Source organism: Porites lutea, chromosome 4, assembly GCF_958299795.1.
Source record: "Porites lutea chromosome 4, jaPorLute2.1, whole genome shotgun sequence".
Lineage (NCBI taxonomy): Eukaryota > Metazoa > Cnidaria > Anthozoa > Scleractinia > Poritidae > Porites > Porites lutea.
The window spans coordinates 394570-416235 of NC_133204.1; the positions used below are offsets into that span (position 1 = coordinate 394570).

The 21666-nt window shown below is 38.7% G+C and overlaps 2 protein-coding genes across 4 annotated transcripts in view; both read left to right on the plus strand.

Moving 5' to 3' along the window:
• LOC140935085 (MYCBP-associated protein-like) overlaps positions 1–21666 on the plus strand; it is a 40913-nt gene that overhangs the window by 9376 nt on the left and 9871 nt on the right. The window contains exons 13-26 of one of the 2 annotated variants that reach the window (XM_073384618.1): positions 235–359; positions 1011–1132; positions 1860–2088; positions 2522–2735; positions 3257–3420; positions 4262–4294; positions 4413–4511; positions 5149–5270; positions 5547–5659; positions 6610–6707; positions 8919–8973; positions 9109–9173; positions 9715–9789; positions 10304–10457. In XM_073384618.1, the coding sequence (XP_073240719.1) occupies positions 235–359; positions 1011–1132; positions 1860–2088; positions 2522–2735; positions 3257–3420; positions 4262–4294; positions 4413–4511; positions 5149–5270; positions 5547–5659; positions 6610–6707; positions 8919–8973; positions 9109–9173; positions 9715–9789; positions 10304–10390 (1601 nt within the window). In that variant the 3' untranslated portion in view covers positions 10391–10457. Of the gene's footprint in view, positions 1–234; positions 360–1010; positions 1133–1859; positions 2089–2521; positions 2736–3256; positions 3421–4261; positions 4295–4412; positions 4512–5148; positions 5271–5546; positions 5660–6609; positions 6708–8918; positions 8974–9108; positions 9174–9714; positions 9790–10303; positions 10458–21666 lie in introns of those variants that run through there. The other variant, XM_073384619.1, reaches the window with a different exon arrangement.
• LOC140935088 (uncharacterized) lies at positions 13181–20770 on the plus strand. Of its 2 annotated transcripts, none has more exons than XM_073384622.1 (7): positions 13181–13261; positions 14694–14989; positions 16621–16867; positions 17471–17774; positions 18312–18424; positions 18915–19110; positions 19854–20770. In XM_073384622.1, exons 1-7 carry the CDS (start codon positions 13253–13255, stop codon positions 19910–19912), a joined length of 1224 nt encoding a protein of 407 aa, XP_073240723.1. In that variant the 5' UTR covers positions 13181–13252; the 3' UTR covers positions 19913–20770. The 2 variants fall into 2 exon arrangements, with proteins under 2 accessions (XP_073240723.1, XP_073240724.1); XM_073384623.1 differs by having other exon boundaries at positions 13198–13312.

Sequence of the window (21666 nt, forward strand, 5' to 3'; positions counted from 1 at the left end):
TTATTTTGAATTTAAAGAAAGTAAAGAAAAGAAAAATGTTCTTGATTCGTGGGAGAGTTTTAAGCAAACGTTCACCAGTTTATTGTGATTTATGGAGCTCAAGTACTCAGACCGCGTCATACTATGAACATCATTGATCTTGATCGAGATATTAACAAGAGTAAGATTTATCACTAAATTTTGTTGGCGGATTTTTAAATAGTTACAAGTTTGATTAGTTTGATTTGATTACAGGTATTGAGTGGTCTAGTACACACAGGTCAGCGTCTGTTCATTATCCCTGGCAGAAATCATCTTATTTGCAGGAAAGAACAAAACAGCTGCAAAATGTTTTACGTGAGCTCGATCCACAACAGCCGGTGAGTTAAATGCTCAAAATGGAAAGAACTCACATGTATTACAAAATGTTAATAGCAGTTAAGACACTTTCATTCAGTTGGTAAGGAGGCGTTCACCTAGCGTGTACTGTCCCAAAAAATCCTGCCGCCTGAAGACGCAAGGGCACCTGGAAAGGTTTCAGGTAAAGGGCCATGAAGCTTCTTTTTTCGCTCTTCTCAGTGTGTCTTGCGCACATCAAAAATTCGTCCCTAAGGTGGTGTTCTCTATCCTACTGCCAGCCCAGGGTAGTAGACATCTGATCAGATACCAAATACCTGGTAGGTAGCTAAAGGTAATCACCTGTCACAGCATTTTAACTGTATCCTTTAGGTCTGCTAATATATTGATAAGCAGCAAAAAGAATGCACGTTCTAAGAAAACAACTGGCTTGAAATTCTTAAGTTGTCACAGTCCTGGACAAAGGTCGATGGGACGGTCATGCAGTATTCGTAATTACCTGTATTTTCTAGGGTGCCATCTTAAAGCATGTGTAGTTTAAAAAGAGCGCCAAAAATGCGAATTTATCCCAAGACTTTTCTTTTTAAGCCCATTACTTACGGTTTGCTTTTGTTATAACTATGAATGTCCGTCAAATGGTAATAAATTGTTCTTGTTACTTTGTTACATACTAGTATATCGATGAGCTGGAGGTAATTGGCACAAACCAACCTCGTCGTTCATCCAAGTTTGACATGATGTCTGTTGTACAAGAAGAAGAGGAACCTGATGTGTTCAACGAGTCCATGAATGAAAGGTCATCATCTTTTATCTCGACTACTAATTGAATAAATAGTCATAGTAGGAACTTAAGAGTACGTCTCCCTGGAAAAATCCAATTAAAAAAACCGGATTTTTGGTTTCTTTACTAAATCGGAGAGTGGATTATCAATCTCAAGAATCCATCCCAAGTGAATTCGTTTTTTTTCTTTTTATGACCTGGGCGTTTGTTTGCCGGATCTGAACAAACTACATCTCGTAAGCGGTCTTCTTGTGAAAACGGATCAGACACCCTCTTGCTGGTCCCCACCATTGCTGTTTTCACGTTAAAAAATCCTTTGGATTTTCAATCAGAGTGATCTCCGATCAAGAATCTAATCGAACTTTTTTGAACTTGTTACTGTTTTGTCAAAAACAGGGCTAAAGAGAGCCACTGAACTTCAAGGACGAAAAGGCAGTCGCTGAAGTTTGCGTTGAAGAGCCCTCCGGTCAGCTACTCGCAAATGAAACAGCTGATAATAACATAGAATGCTCTTGTGTGATGTCCGAATTCTGGTGAAGCTCGCATGAAATATTTTTAGGTTCTTTTTTATTTGCTTACGTTGATCATGCAGCTGGTCGATATAGTGTCACTTTTCTCAGGCTCTGCTGATACAAAATTGACGCTTTTTTTTTCATTGATGCGGCAAGTTGTATGAAAACATTGCTGCCCGTTTATTTTGGCCTTAATAGTAAATGGTATATTCTTGTTAAATTTCCTGTAGGGATCCCTTAGCAGGCATTTCTGATGTAATTCCTCAGCCCATTTTTGGACCATCATTATCCATCGGTGGCCACACAGCTCAGTGGAACGGACCAAGGAGTAAAGGAACTAGTGCTGGTCAAGTTGGAGTTCCATGTCGAGTGATATTTGAGGCGAATGTAGGAGATAGGATCACCTCTTATTTGAATATCTGCAATGATGGGACAACTGCCATTTACTTTTCTTGGAAGGTATCAACTATGATCAAAATAGGACAGCTACAAGATTGGAAAATGGATGAATCAAATGGACTCTTCCACGGTTTTTTTTTTTTGCTCAAATTTTCATACAGAACAGTTAGAGAATATCAATTGACACAGGTGAAAAGAGCGCCCTAACATTAATAAACTTGGCAAGTTTAAAGGTGATACGTTAAAAGTGAGCGAAGATATTGCTCGGCAAAGCGGCGAAATTTTCTGGTGGGGAGTTTGCACGAGTCTGCCCCCCCCCCCCCCCCCCCCCAACTTGGCATCGTAACTAATTTTAAGGCGTTATTTTACGGATTTCTGTTAACGAAGTTGAATACACAGTGGAAGGGCGGGCCTATTACAATTGTTTTGACTCTTTAACCCTACGCCCGCGGTCAACATGTACATGTTATTTCTTTGTGTTTATACTCAACAGAAAATCCCAAAACCCAATGTGCTGGGTACGAAACTCGCTGGACATACTCAAAGGTTTTACTTTGACAGTAAGAGTGGCGTGATTCTGCCAGGAGATACCTTGAACTTTCCATTTGTATTCAAATCTCCAAGTGCCGGGATCTTTACAGAGACTTGGGAACTGATGACTAAGCCGACATTGTGCGGTGGTGATCCCATAAGAATTACTCTCAGAGGTGAGATCAGTGAGGTTTAATACTCAGGCCAGTGAAACCCCAACAGTTTGATACAGTACCTGAAACCTGAAGAAGGTACCCTTTTCGGGAGGCGCCTCCCCGTTTAACCCATTGTAGGGAGTACCCCCTCCCCTCCCCCCTGGGGGGTAGGCCAAACCTCTGCAGCGGAAAACGTGACTTACAATACAGACCTATTTTTTAACACTATGTTCCTCGCAGAAATAAGAAACATCCAGGAATGTGGGTGCTACACAGAGTCGAGTATTTTAAACCTTCAGCGAGATATTTGGATGCCTTATAAAACCCTCTTTATTGAGCTTCTGAAATGATGAAGCGTTCTTGAAGATATGCCAAGTATAACTTGGCAAAATTCCTACGTTATAAACAGCCTAACCTCTTCTGACGGACGCCGGCTGTGTTGTGGAGAGTGTTAACTTTAGAGTTCTTACCCTAAATAACACCACTTGGTCTGTCGCTTGGAATGGTTCCGGTATAACAGAAGTTTGTACTGTCTTTGTTAGGTGTAGCGATAGAAGATGACATTTATAAGGATGCCAGACAGCAGATCGAGCAGGAACTAGCTCACAGAGAAGCAGTAGAGGCTGCTGCGAGAATTCTTGATGAGATCCTTGATGGTGTTCGCACCCCCGAAAGAGCAAGGTCCCCTGTGGATGCCTACATCACGGTGAGGAAAGAAACTAATAGAATTCGAAAAAGAGAAACGATTTAATCACTATCATCATCATCATCATCATCATTGTCATAATCTTAATCATCATCGTTATCGTCTTTGTCATCATCATTATGGTAATCATTTTTGTTTGGATTTTCTATAGCACTACTCACACATAGATTCACACACGCTTAAAGCTGACCACACTACCGGCTAGGTTCTACATCCCCAGCTTGATAGAGCGATTTTCGTATGACCTTGAAATGAAAACGCGCGAACAAAACAGAAACAACAAACGAAGGAAATAGAGCGATTTGATTGGTTTATCGAACGGATACAAACGCGGGTGGCTTTTGGTTGGTTAAGCGAACGTTCGGGTGAAAAAACTTCATGCCCGAGAACTTTCTAGAAATCAATGGATACTTCGCTTTGACGTCACACTGCAACACGATTGGCCAATCGAACAATGTCTTCTCCATGTTAGGGTTTTCTTTGGCGGGAAAACGAAGAGTCCATGTTTTGATCTTTTCATCCATTGGCTCATGAAACAGATGACGAACACTTACCGAAACCATTTTTCAAGGTCATACGAAAATTGCTCTATTTGTCTCACTTCCTAACTTTTCATCTTAAAAAGAACCATTGTCCATGATATGCGGGTAGATAATGTTAGTACTTACATGGTTTTGCAGGCTCCCACTGCTCCATGTAACTACATTTCTTGTTAATTTTCAGTGTAGGTTTGCGTGCGCGCTACTAATGTTCGAACTTCAAAATGAATTCTGACCGCTTCAAAAGATTTAGATAAATTTAGTAACATAAATCAATCTGCGTTTGGTTTATTTAATTTCAGGAGGAAGAGATCTTTGGAAGAGCTAACCAAGGGGTAAGTCTTAGTTGTATTGTTAACTGCACGAGACAACCGTCCTGTATCTAACCCTGCACACCAGAACTATTTTAATACTCTTGTTAACTAACGGATTATTTTCTTCTGGTGTTTTTAGATGTATTTCCAGGATGAAATTGTTCAAGAATTAAAGCAACTATACGCACAGCTTGAACAGGAGACAGAGTGGGATTTGTCATTACAGTCCCTTCAACAGGTAATGCAGCAGTTCATTCCATTCTACAGCTGGTCTATTTCACTTGTAATAGGTCATTCATTAAGTCTATCGCACTCGTGACCTGGCATGTTTTTCCACTCACAATGTATCCCAACATGCCATTAATGAATCAGTCGATAAATTTACACGTTCGATATTAATGATGCGGTGGGGATCATAAGAACGTTAGCTGGGTGTGCTTTTTGTCATTCCAATCATAATAGTATTCAACATATCTTTCACATGAACCTCCCACGAGTTTACTGTAATTTCATGGTAGAGCATCTGGATGAGTAACCAGAAGGTCATAGGTTAGACGCCTGTCGGGAGAACTCAGATTTCTTTCCAAAACATCATTCGCGTTTTTGATTTTGTAGAACATCTTTCATTTGAGGAAAGAGACAAGCATGAAATCTTGCAATTAGTGAGCCCTTCGTTCAATAAATAGCTCACTCAATTAATTTAGACACGAAGGGTTACCTTCCATAACTACAAGTACCACTTGTTGAAATTAATGTTAATTGAGATTGATAATCAGTTCAATCCATTATATATTGATATTGTTAGTATGAAAGCGATTCTGCGATATATCTTTTGAGATCTCTGGTTAACTAGCATGCGTTTTTGTTTGTTTTAGAAAATTATGTCAGTTGAGGATGGTGATGAGCGTGAGAGCCTTCTACAAACACTAAACAGCTGTATTTCGACCCTGTCATTCCCGCCAATGACACCTGTTAAACACGCCATGTATGCTGCAGGGTGCGTCTCACTTAAATTAGTAGTAGAATTCCGCATAGAGGCGGTTTTGTTTATGTTCATTGTTTGTTATTGTACCTTCATCACGAGGTCAACATTTCAATTTGTGATGCCTTATATTATCGATTTTAAAATAGTGAGTTAAAAAAAAATTAAAACAAAAATCTCAACCTTAGCAGATTTCAACATTCTAGAAAATAAAATCTGGAATTTTTTTTTAATTGAATCATTGAAGTAGAGAGTGAAAGGGATCTTGATGCTAGGATGTTTGTATTCTAGTTATCAAGTGCTGTGTGAGATGGTGGACAGTATTGTGGGCCAGGCCAACATGATACGAGCTATACTTGGTCTTCCTGAGCGGGAACTTGTCGAGGACACGTCACAAGATGAAGGTATTATTGCTTTTAGCGTGACTGAACAGTGACTCCAGGGTCATTCACAATGGTATGATTTATATCGCCTTAAGTAGTTCTTTGCCTGTTACGTAGACAGCTATGAGCGTTTTGAGCCCTTGCTTGTTGCCATAATGTCTGCACTGTAATTTTCAGGGAGTTATAATAACTCCTCTAGTGGGGCTAATTTAACTCCTTACAGTGGAGTTATTTTTCGTGGAGTTATTTTAACTCCAAAAAGGAGTTTAAAGAACTCTTTTTCAGGAGTAAAAGTGACCCCAGATATTGAGGAGTTAAAATAACCCCAAAAAAGGGGTTATCCTGTACCTAAAATTTTTACTCCACTTTCAGAGTTAAATTAACTCCAAAAAGAGTAAAAACAACCCATGTAAGGAGTACAAGCAACCCCATTTCGGAGTAATTTTAACTCCAGACTGGGAGTAAAAAGAACTCTTTTTCAGGAGTAAAAATGACCCCAAATTCGGAGTTAAATTAGGAGTTAAAATAACCCCAAAAAAGGGGTTATCCTGTACCTAAAATTTTTACTCCATTTTTGGAGTTATAATAACTCCCTAAAAATTACGGTGTGCATTTGGTAAAACGCAGACCCAACAAGAAAGCAAATGACTATCACAAGTGACTATCATTGATCTTAAAAAGCCGCCAGTATTCTGAATATTTATTTGATCATCAAACACCATGCTCGACATTCAACTGTCATTTGGAATCTTGTTTTATTTCCTCGTGCCGTCATTGTTTTATCGTAAAACAATTATTTGGCGAAAAAATGTTAGGTTGAGATCATTTTTGAGGCTCACTAGTACAAGGGTACTGCATAAAAGGGTAAAGACTAGGTAAGAAAAATCTGAGTTTATTTGCCACTAGGCCTGTGGAAGGCACCAACTAGTATCCATGTCCTGGTGTTTCTGAGATTCCTGTTTCATTATTAGTTACACAGAGACTGCGCAAAGGAACCACTTCTGAAACCAAAGTAGACACTAAGAAGGGAGACAAAAAAGACAAGAAAACAGCCAAAATGTCTGACACTGTAAGTTCGTGTATTTGTTACTAAAGGTATTATGATATTCAAAACCTTAACTGTTTTGATTTGTAACAGTTTCGTTTAATGCGCTGCAATGGTAGTTGCAAACCTTTGTCAACTAAGGGCAATCTCTCAGCCAACCTATTTCAGAATTCTTGTGCAAAGACCCGCTTCCAACCTTGTCGAACTTAATTATTTGATGTGCTGATGCTGTTGCTTTAATTAGGAAAAACTGATGCTTAAATCCGAAAGCATCAGTTTCTGCTCATAAGTTCTAAATTTGCCAGACTTCGCTCGTCTAAAGTTAGGCCTGGAATGGACCCCACGTGCAAAGTACAGTCAAACCCCGTTACTGAATACGGACACTGAGGGGGCTTAGAAAGTGTCGGTATTAAGCGAGTTGAATTTCGAGAAAATGTAAGGGCTTGCTTTCCCCAGGGACGAGGATAATTGTCCGTAATAACGCGGAGGTATCAGTATTAAGCTGATGTCCCGTAAAGCGGGGTTCGACTGTATAATGGCTATCTGCCGTATTTCTTTGGACCTTAAGACCAAAGGTGAATGATATAAGTAACTGTGTAAAGTCCAGGCGAAGTTTCACGTGCATAATGAAGAGTAGTAATAAGTATGATATTTTTGGGAAAGAAATCAACAACGAAACTTGTGGTTTCACTTCATGATTTAATTACAAAACTAATTTGTTTTTTTGATAGCTGTATAAACAACTGCTTTATGCCGCGTCTCTTCTGATTTCTCCATTTAATGTTGAAAGTTACTTATCCACTATACCGTGGTTTTTAGAGTTCCTCACTTGCCTAAAACTTGCCGGGTAACAGAAATAAGATTTCGTGACTTGTTTACAAAATCTGTTGTATTTCCCTTTCTTGATGCTTTTCTACATTGTCATCAAGGAGACTGGTCAGACCTGCATTCATAGTCCACAACGTTGTGAAGTTCAGAGTTATTTGGAATCGGAAGAGGGCTTGTTTGTTAGTAATTCTTGGAGTTTACTTTTTCCATCCTCTGTTGACGTATCAAGAATCTGTGTTTTTGTAATTCCATTGAAATGTTACTATAGGTAATAGCATAATATGTAGTGATATTAGGCATAAATACCACGAGTGATATTTCGAAATTGTTATACGTAATTTCACGAGCCGTTAGGCGATTGAAATTTGAGACAATTTTGAAAAATCAGGAGTGGTATTTAAGCCAAATATCACGTCCAAATCATGCTATTATTTGTTTATACTACTACCCGCAAATGGTTTGTAATTTTCACATATAGGTATTTCAAATTAAGGTGAAATACTACTGCTCTAAGCCAATCAAATTGTAGAAATTTCTCATGTGGTAGTATAAAGCTTGTAACACGTTTTCTCACCATACTCAAACTTTTGATGGTTTACTCCTAAACTAGCCAGTAAACCGTGTGTACGTTCAGTAATGGAATTCCAGATTAGACCGCAACTTAAATATGACTACACGTTCAAGAAGTTTGGCGATGAAGGTAGATGTCAAAAACATCAACAAAGCTCTGTTAAGTTTCGTTGTAAAGCGCTGCAATGTCTCCATGGCTCAGCTGATAGAGATTACGCCAAAAGGCTAACGACGGAAAAAGAGTCTAGCGTTGATATCTCTAATTCTAAGCACGGAGCTTGGGCTTTTTTTAAGTGACAAATCGAACGCCACATTGTAAGAACTGCTTGCTGCCATCTAAAAAGACTAAAAATGGAGCGATGAATATGGGTATTTTCACACTATACTGGATAGGTTTTATGTTGAGCTACGAAAAGCTGTCCGGTATCATGATATGAACACCTATCCGATATGTAACTCTCCACCTTAGAAATCGGCCAGGCGCAGCTTCGCTCCGTTATAGAAATGGCGCCGCTACATCTGTTCGTGTGTGAACAGAACTGAGCCCTATCCACTATGATTTTCATGGCGGTGTAAACGCTATCTGTTATAGTAGTGTGAACATGGCCTAAAGCAATAACCAAGCAAAGCGATGGAGCTTACATGACGAAAACTGAGCCACGTGTCACATTTTACTAACTAGATCTTAAGTAATTCTTAAACAAATTGCACACTACCTGTGCGACACAGTCCTGTTGACAGCATATTTCTCTTGTGATGGTGTTCGTATTTGACCATCAAAACAAAGTTAGTTTAGCGACCGACTGATCTCATGTGATCTAACTTGTTTTTTGTTAGGATCGCCCTACGTCAACGCAACGCTCCAAGTTATCAGCGAAAAAGTCAGGAAGAGGTAAAATTATAAATTAGTCAAGATGTTTCATTCACTTGTTTTTCTAACCTTTGTTTACTAACCACCCCTTGTACAAAATAAAACTGCTGACAAAGAAGTTTTTAGCGAGTTAATTTTCATCTTTATCCTTTCTAGGTACCAGTACTCCTTCGTCACAGTCAAAATCAGCCCTTAGCGAAACAGCAGCAGAGCGGACTGGGGTGAGTTAATTTTGGACGGTCCAATATTATTACGACCCCTCTATTACGTTACACTTTTTTTCTTGAGAACATGTAGGAGTAACAATATCTTGTAACTAACGCGCCTTGCCTGGTAAGATTTGTCTTTCATTAAAAGTTAACTTAATATGAAGAAAGAAGAAGAGAAATGGTTTATAAATCACGTGTTGTTGCGACATTTTTCACTTGACTTGTGCTGGCAAAAAATCCTATTCTCATGTGAAACAATTAATTCAGTCTGCTAGAAACATCTAGCACCACTTTTCTAACTAATCACAGTTGAGACCAAAAATAGGTCGTTGCTCAGTTTTCCAGCGCTTAGCCAGGAGCTATTTTACTTCAAATTTTTACTGGTTCTTTTGAATGTCTGCGCCTGCTGTGATTGGCTGACGCAATATTACTGTTCCACATGTATTACTACGTCTTTCAGTTGATAATTGTTGAATTATCTGGTGATTTAATCTGAGGTAAAGTAGTAGTAGCGTCTGCCCTCTGATTATTTCATTCTTTTTTGTTTTGTCAGACACCAGCCAGTGTGGATGGCGTTACAGTGGACCCAGTTTTAGAAGCAAAGTACAAAGAAAAGTTTTTTACTCAGGTTATTAGCTTTGCTATTTTATTAACAACGTGATTTATGCCCTGTTGTCTCTCTGAAGAAATGGGTGACGCCGGGTATATTCAGAATATGGCAATTAGGCCGCTATGTTTACACGAACATAACAATTTGGTTTTATCAAGCGAGTCAATTAAGTTCCGTTTCCTGCGCCATAGAATGATTCATAAGATGTTTCGAGCGGTTGTCCTTTGTCAAAGCGAAACGTCATCTTCATTGTGTCCGTCCGTTTAAGTTTGAAAAGCATAACGAACTTGTTCGAGATCGATATATTTATTCACTTACAAGACTTTTTTACGAAAGTATCTGATCACAACCATAACGTGTATAGGCGTTTACAAACTTGAACTGATTTATGCGGACCAAGCGTTAGTTTACCCGTTGGAAAGAAGTTTATCTTATGGAAGTACAAGACCTTGTGGTCTTTCAAAAGAAAAAGACGCAAGATTGTTTTTTTGCCATTTGCACAGTATTCTGATAAACGTTTTACTTTTTTCAGGTCTATGCGCTTGTGGTGGAAGCTTTTGACAGAATGGATATGGTGTTTGATGACATAAAGGCCGCCGAATTGAACGCTGATCAATAGTGTGCTATTATTTATATCAATCTTGACCTGAGGTTGTTTTTGAATAAAGTACGTCAGACTCACTTTGTATTGGATCTGTTGTTTCCCTAACGTTGTGTCCTTTTCACAGTAGCTTTAAGCTTCAAGTAGTCGCTTTGCTGGAACTAGTAAGCCTGCGAGCAAGCGGCTCCCGCGGCGCTCTGGCTCTCCCCCTCTCTCACTCTCTCTGTCATCCCCCCCCTCCCCTCCCTCCCCGCTCCGTATTCCCGCGAGCACATCCGGCTAGGAACTAGGTGAACAGGACGCCACGTCTTTTTGCATTCGACTTCCAAAAAAGCAAGGTATAAAACTCGTAATAAGAAAAGTATAACCCAGGGGAAATTGAAATATATTTCCAACATGAGATACCCTATCTTGGAGAGAAGGGATGGTCACGACTGACGATGCTCGAAGAGCGAAACATATTTCAAATTACCGCGGTTTTACAGTTTTTTTTCTAGTTCTACTTATTTTAACATATTCCTGGCTTCGGTGTTCTAAATTTCTCGGAAAAAATACATCGTTATCCTTCCCTTTTTTACTTTCTTAATCTTCTTACAGAAGTCACATCAAATCTAACAACGTTAGACTCTTTTTGTGCTGAAGCAGGTGACAAGCTACCAGGAGAAGAAAATATATCTTTGGCCTCGGTAACTCAGTCGGCTTTAGACGACAAGTTGTATAATCAGTTTGCAGCTGTACTTAACAAGTAGCTTTTGCGGGAGTTCGGCTTTTGGATGCCTGGGTCATTATTCTGAAAAAAATTCAAAGACAAAATTCCCGAAATTTTATTTCAGTTTTTTTTAAATTATTTTTCTTTATATAACTAATTTTATTTAACATCATTCAACATAGCATCACAATAAATTTTACAATAACGGGGCAGCAAAAAAAGGGGGCAAAACGTTAAAAAAAAAAAAAAACAAAACAAACAAAAAAAGCGGAATACGAAAGTTCACTGAGATTAACAACAACTAGAAGAACAAATAGAAAGATAACAATAGTGCGCGTTTGCTGAATTACTATAAATGAACACTAATCAGAAATGCACAAGGTGGTCCACTTATTTCTGTATATGTTAAGATTTCCGTTTGTTATTGTAATTTCTCTTTCGCACTGGGTTTTAATTTCCAGGAGAACAATGCGGAAAACCTCCAGTTCTTGGGTCTCAAACTTGTTTCTAGCTAAGTAAACGTAATATCTAACAATTAAGAGATAATGGTTAAAAGTATGAAAGCTGTTAGATTCAGGTTTGTATCCATAAAGAACTTCCGTTGGATTGGGATTTATGTTTTCAGAACGTTTACGATTTCACCAATCTATGACCTTTTCCCAAAAAATTTTGACGGCAGGACACTCGTATGATGTGCCTAATAGTTTCACAAGGAGCATCACATTGTTTGCATTTTGGAGAAGATTTAACATTCATTTTCCAAAGGCGTTGATTGGTTGGACGAATATTGTGGATGAGTTTGAACTGAAAACTTATTAGCTTATTTTCAATGGTGATTTTGAATGGAAGCTCATATACGACACTAGGAGTGAATTTTTGATCTCTTAAACAGAATTCAGTTAATGGAGGGCAGAAAGATTTCTCAGCAAACATTAGTCGAGCATATTTTGCTGAAACATTTCCAACGGTTAGTTGCGTCATCATTAGTTCGTCGGTGTGTGCCTGGTTGCCATGTAAGATAGCATTTCGTTCCAATCTTTAGGAATCGCGGCCAGAAGACCACCGTAATCAAGAAAGGTACCACGAACGTCGAAAGTATCGTTAAGGTCTTGGAAAGATAGGAAGTTATCGTGAGCATTGAGGATGTCTTTGATTCTTAAAATGCCTTAACTAACCCATGCTTTATAAAAAAAATCGTCTTTCCGCCGATCTTAATAAAGCGGTTATTGAAAAGTATTTCCTCTTTGATTTCATTCAGTTGTTTTCTCTTGTTAATTTATAAACTAGGCTTTATTTCTGGTTTTATTGCGTGTACTATTTGGAAGGACGTTCTTGTGTGTGTATGTTTTATTTTGCACGTCTTTATGTTTTCAGTTTCTATTGTTTTCATAATGTTACGAGTGTACCTTTTTATATTTAAAAAAACGTTTCAATAATACCAAAGCACGTATATTCTTATTGTACAGTAAAGGCAAAAATAATTCTGATTTTAAAATGTAATGATACAATGGATCCAATCACGATAAATTAGGTGAACTTTAAGGGAGGAATGTTACAGAAGGCCACCGGAACATGGGAGGGAATGCGGAATGGTAGAAATTGTGTGGTTTGGGTTAGAAATGCGTTCATTTATTTATTTATTCAATATGTCAAACTTTAACCGCATGATTTATGCCATTTCGCAAATGTCATACCCCTTATCCGAAACCGAAACAATGTCATAATTTGATAAGGAAACAACTACGCTCTGATACTGGGCGGGATTTGATTGGCCAAAAAACTATTGTTTATTATAGAGATGGGATTATGGAAACTGAAAAAATATTTTTTTTTTTGTAAAATTATTTGAACACAGCGATTAACTAAACCCTCAGTTAGCTTATTGATATAATAAACTCCCTTTCGATGTTAGAGGAATGCTCAAAGCTTGCACATTTCGAACCGCTTGTGTTGCTGTTTTCAATCCTGATTGCATTAAGCAAGGGAAAGTTCGGTCTAAAAATGAGTTATGAGGAAATAAATTAAACTGAAAGTTTGTGGCCTTTTGTTTTGCCTGTCATTATACTTAAAACGAAGTATTATCGATTCGGCCTTGTCATAAAGTTTCACTGCGTGCCGTCATACCGATTGTAAGCTCATCTTAACAAGTCTGGATAAGGAGGTTCAATCGCATGCAAACCGTAAGATTTTAAGAGCTTGTTAGCGCCATATTAGTGTTCTATACTCATGAGGTACATAACACCTTTCGGGGTTTTTTTATTTTGCTGCATGAATCATGTAAAAAAGCTGTCGCTTTTAGGGCAACATTCCATATTTTTTCAATTTAAAAGCCAAAGAGTGATTTCGAAAAGGAATCAATAGAAAAGAATTAATCCAAGATTCATTTTTTATATGAGTAAAACAAATGGTGAACAGTGCTGTAATGGTGACGTATTGCTTAAACTTCAAAGTACATTGTATAATTTGAGACGTCGATACAATCACCGTCAGATTGAGGATTTCAAGAAGCGTTTTAATACTTTAATTCGGTTTAAATTGGGTTTTGTAAAATACTTTTATCGACAGTGGGCGAATATTCCGGATCTCACTTTCAATGAAACAGACCTTCTGTTTTTTTTTTTTTCTTTTTTTGATTCTTGCATGTTGCACATAGAAATTTTCGTTGCCGGTCGTCGACCAAGTGAGATCTTTGTGTCTTTAGGTCACTTTCTTGAAGTATGGTTTGACTCCATTACCGAAAAGCGCACCCCAACAAAGGACCGCTGTTGGGTGTCGGTTTAAAAATGGTTATCTCAGCCTATCAAGAAATCATATTACCTGCAGTCCTATTATGATTTCTTGGCCTTGTATACCCCTGGGACGTACCGATGTACGCATATGGTACGTAATGCCAAACACTTTCGACGAAAAACGAAGTACCCAAGGGTCTGTATATACCTTATTATAGGAAATTAACGATGCATGTTGACAACGCGAAGAAAACTTACGTTACACAAAATTCACCCGAATTTTCTAAAAGGTAGGCTTACATACACCAAATTAAGGCGAAGTTTTCGAAAACAATGTGCGCCTAACTTTATGTAACGCAAATTCGCTGCAGTAGAAACTTCTCAGCATACATACACCTAATTACAAAAACGTTGTCAAAGGAAAATGAAAAAAAGAAAAAGCCAAATAGGAATTAATTAGGCTCATTAAGCCATATTCTCAGGGAGGATTCATTTGCAGCCATACCACTTCCTCGCTAGAATTTTTTCTATTGTTTTTCAGCTTTGAAACAATAGCAAATTTCAGCAGGTAAATACGACGTCCATGTGTGGATGGCTGCAAATGAATTCATTAGGCTTATTAGCCTAATTTAATTCCTATTTGCCTTTTTCCTTTTTTCAGTTTTCTAAGACAACGTTATTGCAATTAGGTGTATCTAAAGGGAAAAAAATCATAAATAAATTTCGATTCGATCTGGAATTCAAAAGGAGGCGTGAACGAGTTCTCATAAGAGCTCCTTGGTGCTTCGTACGGAAAAAAAATACATTTACATAACATGCTATAGTATTCAAATATTCGACGGCAAACAGCGTTTTCTGATCAAGTCCTATCTCTTCCTTTTAGATGTTTGCAAAATCAAAACTACTGCGCATGTTTGCCCAGGAAACATTTGGTGAAGAAAAGTATTACCCAGTCTTTGACGGTGAAATTAAAACCACAAAACCATTCGCTCTGGTAGTAAAACGACCTCGGTGCATTTGGAAACGGCCTTTTGCTAAAACAGAATTTGTAATCCTTGATGGGTTAGAGAAATATGTGAAGAGCGAAGAAGTACAGAAATTCCGTGACGAAGTTAAATCTAAAGTGACTCGAGAGGATTTGACAGAACTAAAGAATACTTCTGGTCAGTCAGGACACAGGTGTGTGGTACTTTTAAAGTTCAGTATCATCTCTGAAAGCCTTCCTTTTCTCTGAGACCCTTATAGGAAACTGACATGACTAACAACAAAACTTACACCAACAAACTTTAGTATTATTAGGAACACATCTTCAATACAATCAGTAGAGTTTAATGTTTAATGTTCCCCTGCAAAAAAAAGCTGATGAACAAAGTAATTGATCAGAGCCCCGAGAGAGGTTGGTAATCCGTTAAATTTATCATGGAGTGTGCCGACGAGTCTTTGAGACTCTTGACCTGTTCCAGACAGAAGAGACGAATTTGCGAACCTGTTTCAGACAATAATTATCAAAATATATATGAATCCTGTTCCTGTGGCTGTTGATGGCCAATGACGAGAGAAGCATTGATAGTTTCACACCTTAGTTTGATTGAGAATCAGGGACTATGGGGAAAAAATCGACCCTTATGAAGTAAATATACCCTCTTCAAGGGATATGGGGTAATTTTTATACCCTGTTACAAAGTCAGGGAAGTCAAAAATACCCTGTTGAGCGTGACATACCCTGATAGCCCATATATGAGAATAACCCTTTGGGAGTAAAGCCTCGTGCAAACGGACGCAACATTGTTGGATGATACATGTTGGGTCGTTTGCACACTTTATTACATGTTGTTACGTGTTGCTGGTGGTTGTTCGTTTTGTTTGAAACCGGTCAAAATTTTGAGCCAAAAACTCCCAACATTTCTTTTGTGCCGTGATCGCCGAAGCGTAGCGCAACAATGTTGGATCCATTTGCACAGCTCTTCCAACATTGTTGGGGCCACGCACGCTCATTACGCATGGTTTACAAAGACTTATGGGTTGTATCCTTTCCACGATGCACTGCAGGTACCAACATTGTTGGGAGTTGTTGCATCCGTTCGCAGACCACTGCCAATACGCACGCAACAACTCCCGACATTGTTGGTGCAACAATGTTGGGAATTGTTGCGTCTGTTTGCACGCAGCCTAAGAGTAGCGCGATGGTGACAACACACGCCTCCCACCAGCTTCGAGTCCCGGAGGCGACGCTATATGTGGGGTGTTGGTTCTCGCTCTTGATCTTGCGCCGAATGGTTTTTCTTCTGGTACTCCGGTACTACCTTTGTCGTTAAAATTCATTCAAATTTCAGTTCGATCCGGCAATGTAGACAAAGAGCCATTTTATTGATGTGTTACCAGGATATCCATATATAATTTTTCATACTGTTGGCTCTCTACCTCTGAGGCTGGCCACGTTTTCTGATACACAGGCGTGGATCCACACTGGTTTCCAGCGTTTTCCAGAAATCGGTCAGATGCTTCATAATGAAAATATTTTTAACAGTAATAAAACTTTCCAAGTTGAATCAGAAACCCTGGAAAGGGAACTTTAGGGAGTCAAAATCCAAACAAATTACCGGGGGAGCATAGCATGTCCCCGGGCTCTCCTAGAAGCTTTCTCCCTCGGCCCTCGTTTAGGAAATCAGTCAGTATTTATCCTAGGTTTCCTAATTTGTTTGGTCCGTTTGTTTACATCTTAATGAGGCAAAATTAACGTGCATCTTGTTATCTTACTTCTTAACTGACGTTGTCAGTGTCTTTATTTATCGTTATCAATTGTACCTCAGCCGTCTAGAAGGTCATTTAGATGTAGGGGAGGCGGTAAAGGGAAAAGTCGTATCCATTGATGATCTGGGCTACCTAGAGCTTGGTAAAGTTAGCCAGGAGTACATTACCGATCCAGATCTCCGTGATATATTGGTCCAAACAGCACTCGATTATAATAAAGTGAACTCTTTTGAAGACTCCAAACTACTTCTCATAACATCAGTTGTTTACAGTGAAAAATTGGAAGTGCGTGGCTTAGTACAACAGGTATGAAAAGAGCCTTTCAGAAAACTTTCAGAATACCGCTAAAAAATTAAACTTGGTACACCACTCTCGTTTCCAGAACGGTTTATCTTAAAATGTTTTCAAAATTGCCCTCCTGGAAGCAACCGGGAAGTGAATGGCCTGCCCCCAACTCCCCCCCCCCCCCACCCCCCCCCCCAAAAAAATAAATAAATAAATAGACAAAGTTGAGGGCTTCCAAATGATACGATATCTGTAGTTCCATGTTGTTACTAAACGTTTTTTGTATATTCGTCGAGTAGTTCCTTTCAAGAGGTTAAAAAATGCAAATCATGAAACCGTCAACCCCAAAAGTGGTCGTTGTCGCCTCACGAGAGGTTCCAACTAAATATGATAGTTTATGGGAGGTGGCCGTTCACTCGCTTAGCTAGCTTTCATCGTCAGTGTGTGAGGATAAAAATGCAATCCGACCTTTGAGTTCCATAAGAAAAAAAATTATTGGCTCAGTTGATGTAGAATCCTTCTAGGGCAGTGCTTTCACATGCTATCATATTTGTTGTCAGCATTTTTAATATGAATTTTTTGTCATTTCCTTCTTAACCACTCTCGGCTTTATAACCGTGAAAGACTCGGTTAGATTTGGGCGGGCAAGTGAATCTTCCAATGCCACCAAAAAAGCCGACAAGGATGGGGCTTGGCTTCAAGAACGTGTTTATCCCTCCTGCAATGGCAACCAGGTCTTGGCCGGGTCCTATTCTCATCAAATGTTGCCGCGTGGAGTACAACAGAGAAAAAGGATTACTGGAAATACCGAAAGGAGAGTATATAGGCAAATCTGGCCCAATACCGAAAGGTGGGATGGACGAAGATGATGACGAGGGATGGGACGATGTTGTCACCAATCTGGACTCAGACGAAACGGATCTGCCAGGTGAGAACTACTGACCAGCTCAGATGAATCTCCCATAAGATAACATTTAATTCGGAGGTTGCTGGTGTAATGGCCATATAATCATTTTTTTTTTAAAAAAACCTTTACAGTATGAGTTAAATAAACAGTTAGAGTGTAGTGGTTGTTCAGATCTTTTGACTAAAGGGAACTTTCTGCAAACGTCAGGGACGAGGTATCTTGTTAAGATAAATAAAAAGCACAGTCACTTGAGGGAAAACATTCAAATTCCTGGAAAAACAAAACTATCTCCCTGGATCATATAGCTAAAACCCCCGCTAGCACAGAGGCCATGGCCACACCAAGTGAGAGTTACGTCTGTCGATGGGTGCAGTGTCCCTCGCTACAAGGATTTTTAATTTCAAATAAGCGATCAGCAGGTCCGAGGAACCTTAAATAACCCACGCGTACCTCCGAGAAGACGCCTTTTAAGGCTGTTGATTGGATCCTCTTAGAATTCTGTGAATGTCCTAGAATATGCAAGGATGTATAATCACGAATATAGCAACGTTTTTTTAGAGTATTTCACACCTGATGATGTCAAAAAACTGGAAATTATAAAGAGGAAAGTTTTGATGACTGAAGCCACCAGAGAGCAGCGTAAAGCGCGTGTTAGCAAGTATCGGAGATGGGTAAGTTATAGGGACCAGAATGCATCATTTTACATTCTACCTACTCCCTGTGAAAACCCTAATAGACCTTCTTCATACCTAATCTGTTTGGCTCTCAACAAGGATGCGCATAGTCATATAATTATACGCCTTCAAATAACAGCTATGAATTCCCGACGATATGACTATCGCTTAGCTCCCTATACGGGGAGGTTCCGCCCAAAAGGGTTACCTTTTCCAGGCTTCAGGTTTATGAAAGGGTAACAAGAGCTCTTGAAGCATGAATGAAATGCCGCAAGTTGTCGCTGATGATATTTACGTGATGAATGTTCTTCGCTATGTTAACATAAATCAAATGGCTTATGGCCAGAAATAGATCAAGTACATCAAGACATATCCTGTTTAGACTGGCCAGAAGGCATCGATTCCTATGCTGTCATCTGCACTTAAACGCGAATAACAATTTTAGACCCCAAGATTAACCAGTAAAAGTGTGTCTGTTTGTTCACAGTTTGAAGAGGCTCTGTTGAAAAAGAATCAAAAGGACCAAAAAGTATTACTAACTGACGAGCCACTAACGGAGGAAGACTGTAAATTCCTGAGCAGTATTCCTGTTTCTGCCACTTTAGGCCAGAGCATACTGGATCTTTCAACTCTAACGAAAGATATCATTCAGGGATATGGAATAGTCTTGAAGACACTTGAGAGTACGTATCAGTGTGAAATCTTTTCATCACTGTTATTTCTCCTTACTAATAATAACTCATTGTTTAGCTGCTACATTTCGCCCACTGCGACTTTGAAACTGTACAGTTTTTCTTGTAGATTTGAATCGCGACATGATCTGCAATTTATCGCTTTTTCAGTGTAAATAGTGTCAATAGTTCGTATAGAACAGAGTAATTTTAACCACGTACTGACGATCTTCATTATTAGGGCTAAGAGCGAAAGAGATGGCTATTACTTTTTTGTGAGAACTTAAAACGCGTTCTTTGCAACAGTGAGGGCATTGTTATGGAATAATCTACCACCAAATGCCAATAGAATGATATCAGTGCACCCGCTGCCCATACACAACGGAATTGTGTCCCGGATGTGACCGTATAAAAAGGTTCGACTGTATATACCTCAACCACGATGACATCACTGCAGTGCAAAGCCATTCAATTAAATAATTTTTCCCCTCAAGAAAATGTAACACAGCCACAGCACCCACCCATAGCTCCCCACTATACCACTACTGTATTTTATGAATTTTTTTGCCAGGATGTGAAAGTTGGGTTAAGTTGCTTGGTATGTCATAGAGTTAAAAACCCTGTATGTTGTTTTTCCAATATCCCACATATTTTTTTGCTTCATCCTAAACATCCTATTTTTCGAAGATAATATTGTTTCTAACAACATTATTTTATTTATTTATTTATTTATTTGTTTGTTTATATTTTGACAGATTTACCCGACGAGGAGTGGACTGAACTCGAGAAGACTTTCACTGGAAGCACCCGATAAATATCGAGCAAGACACCCAGCAAAAAAGAGGAATTTTAAATCAATAAATGATGACTACTGTCGTCACTTGATAAAACCGCTAACTATTAACGGGAGAAGATTTGAGACTAGACCGAGACACAATAGAGATTGTTAGATTCAAGTTTACGACAAAACGGTAACAGCAGCGAATTCAATTAATATTTTAATTCCTCATATTTGGAAATGAGTAGGTCAAAACTGTAGGGCCATAATAATTCTTGTGGATGAATCTAGCATGAGGCTACTTATTTTTTGTAGACGTATAATGAAAAGTAAACGAAAAGAAAAGTGAAAACTTCGTCACGTAGTACAAATTGAACTCTCTAATGTGTTTCTCACTGCACGACTGAGCGCAGCCTAACGCCGTTTTTGCTTATAGTGCTGAAAAAGAAGCAGTTTACGGTAACAAAATTGGCATGATACAACATTCTAACATTTGGACTTCAAAAACATTCACACTTATAGCATTGCGAAAGAATAACGGTAAATTTTTCTTTAGTGTCTCTGAACTGATGATATAAACAGCGTATTTACTTTTTTCACCCTCAACTGGCTTCCCTTTCCCTTTAAGTCGACAGGTATAAATAAAACACAGTCAAACATCAGCTATTAAGACACCGGTAACCTCGGCGGGAAACTGGGTACCACCTTGAAGTAGCTTACTAGAGGTTGGCCGCGGCTTAATGGAGGGTCACCTTTACTGAAACAACTTTAGACGTAGTTTTATTTAAGTGTAACTACAAACGATGTTAAGTGCGGAATAAACAAACTGTGACTCATAAAACAGTTCATAGCGTAAATGAATACCAGAAATGTAATAAAGAAGAAAAAACAGTGGACACGATGCGTTTTCCACAAATAAGAAACTGACAATTCTTTCCCATCATTCTTGTAAACCTCGCGAATTTCGTAATCAGGAAAAGCTACCCCGGATGTAGATGGTTTTCCCAGATGCATCGTTAAAATCTGAGAGGGACTAGGAAAACTAAGGTTGTTCGAATGCCCCACAACGTCCATTATTCGAGGAATTCCCGCTAGCCACAGACTTCCCGTCACTGGGTCAACATTGATATTATCTATATATGATCCCAGCTTAATATCCTGATTAAAAACAACAAGCGATAAAATATTAATGGCTAAACATTTACTGTTCACTGTTTAGAAATACCGTGCGACAAGGCGATCATTCATCGCAAGGTTAATATATTAAAACTAGTGTGCCTCAAAAAATTTAACCAAACAGACAAAGCTCACACATGTTTCAATGTATTTTGATTGTAGCGAGCCAGGCATGCAAGAGCGAAGGCTAAGAAAAGGGTTTTGTCGTATTTTTTTTCAAAATGTCTTGCAAACTTCCTTTTTTCAAGAAGCTGCTCGTTCATTCCTGAATATTAAAGACTCATTTTGGCAAACCTTGGAGACATTCAGTTACTGACTTGTTGTCTGCAAAAACTGTGCAAAACAACTTAACCCCAAAAGCTGCGAAATGCTTAATTATAACATATTCTAAAAATATTATCGAAGAATCAAAACTTCCAGGAGCATGCCAGTTTCTATGCTTTTAATTTTTATAAAGCCAGCTTTTTAGAATAATCCAGGACAAAGGCGCAAGTCATCGTAAGATAATTGATTAACCTGAGTTCTTTGGAATAGATTTATAAGAATTTCGCAGTTCAATATCTTAACGTATTATGTGATAATAATAAGCACTTAGCTTGATTGACCTGAGAAAA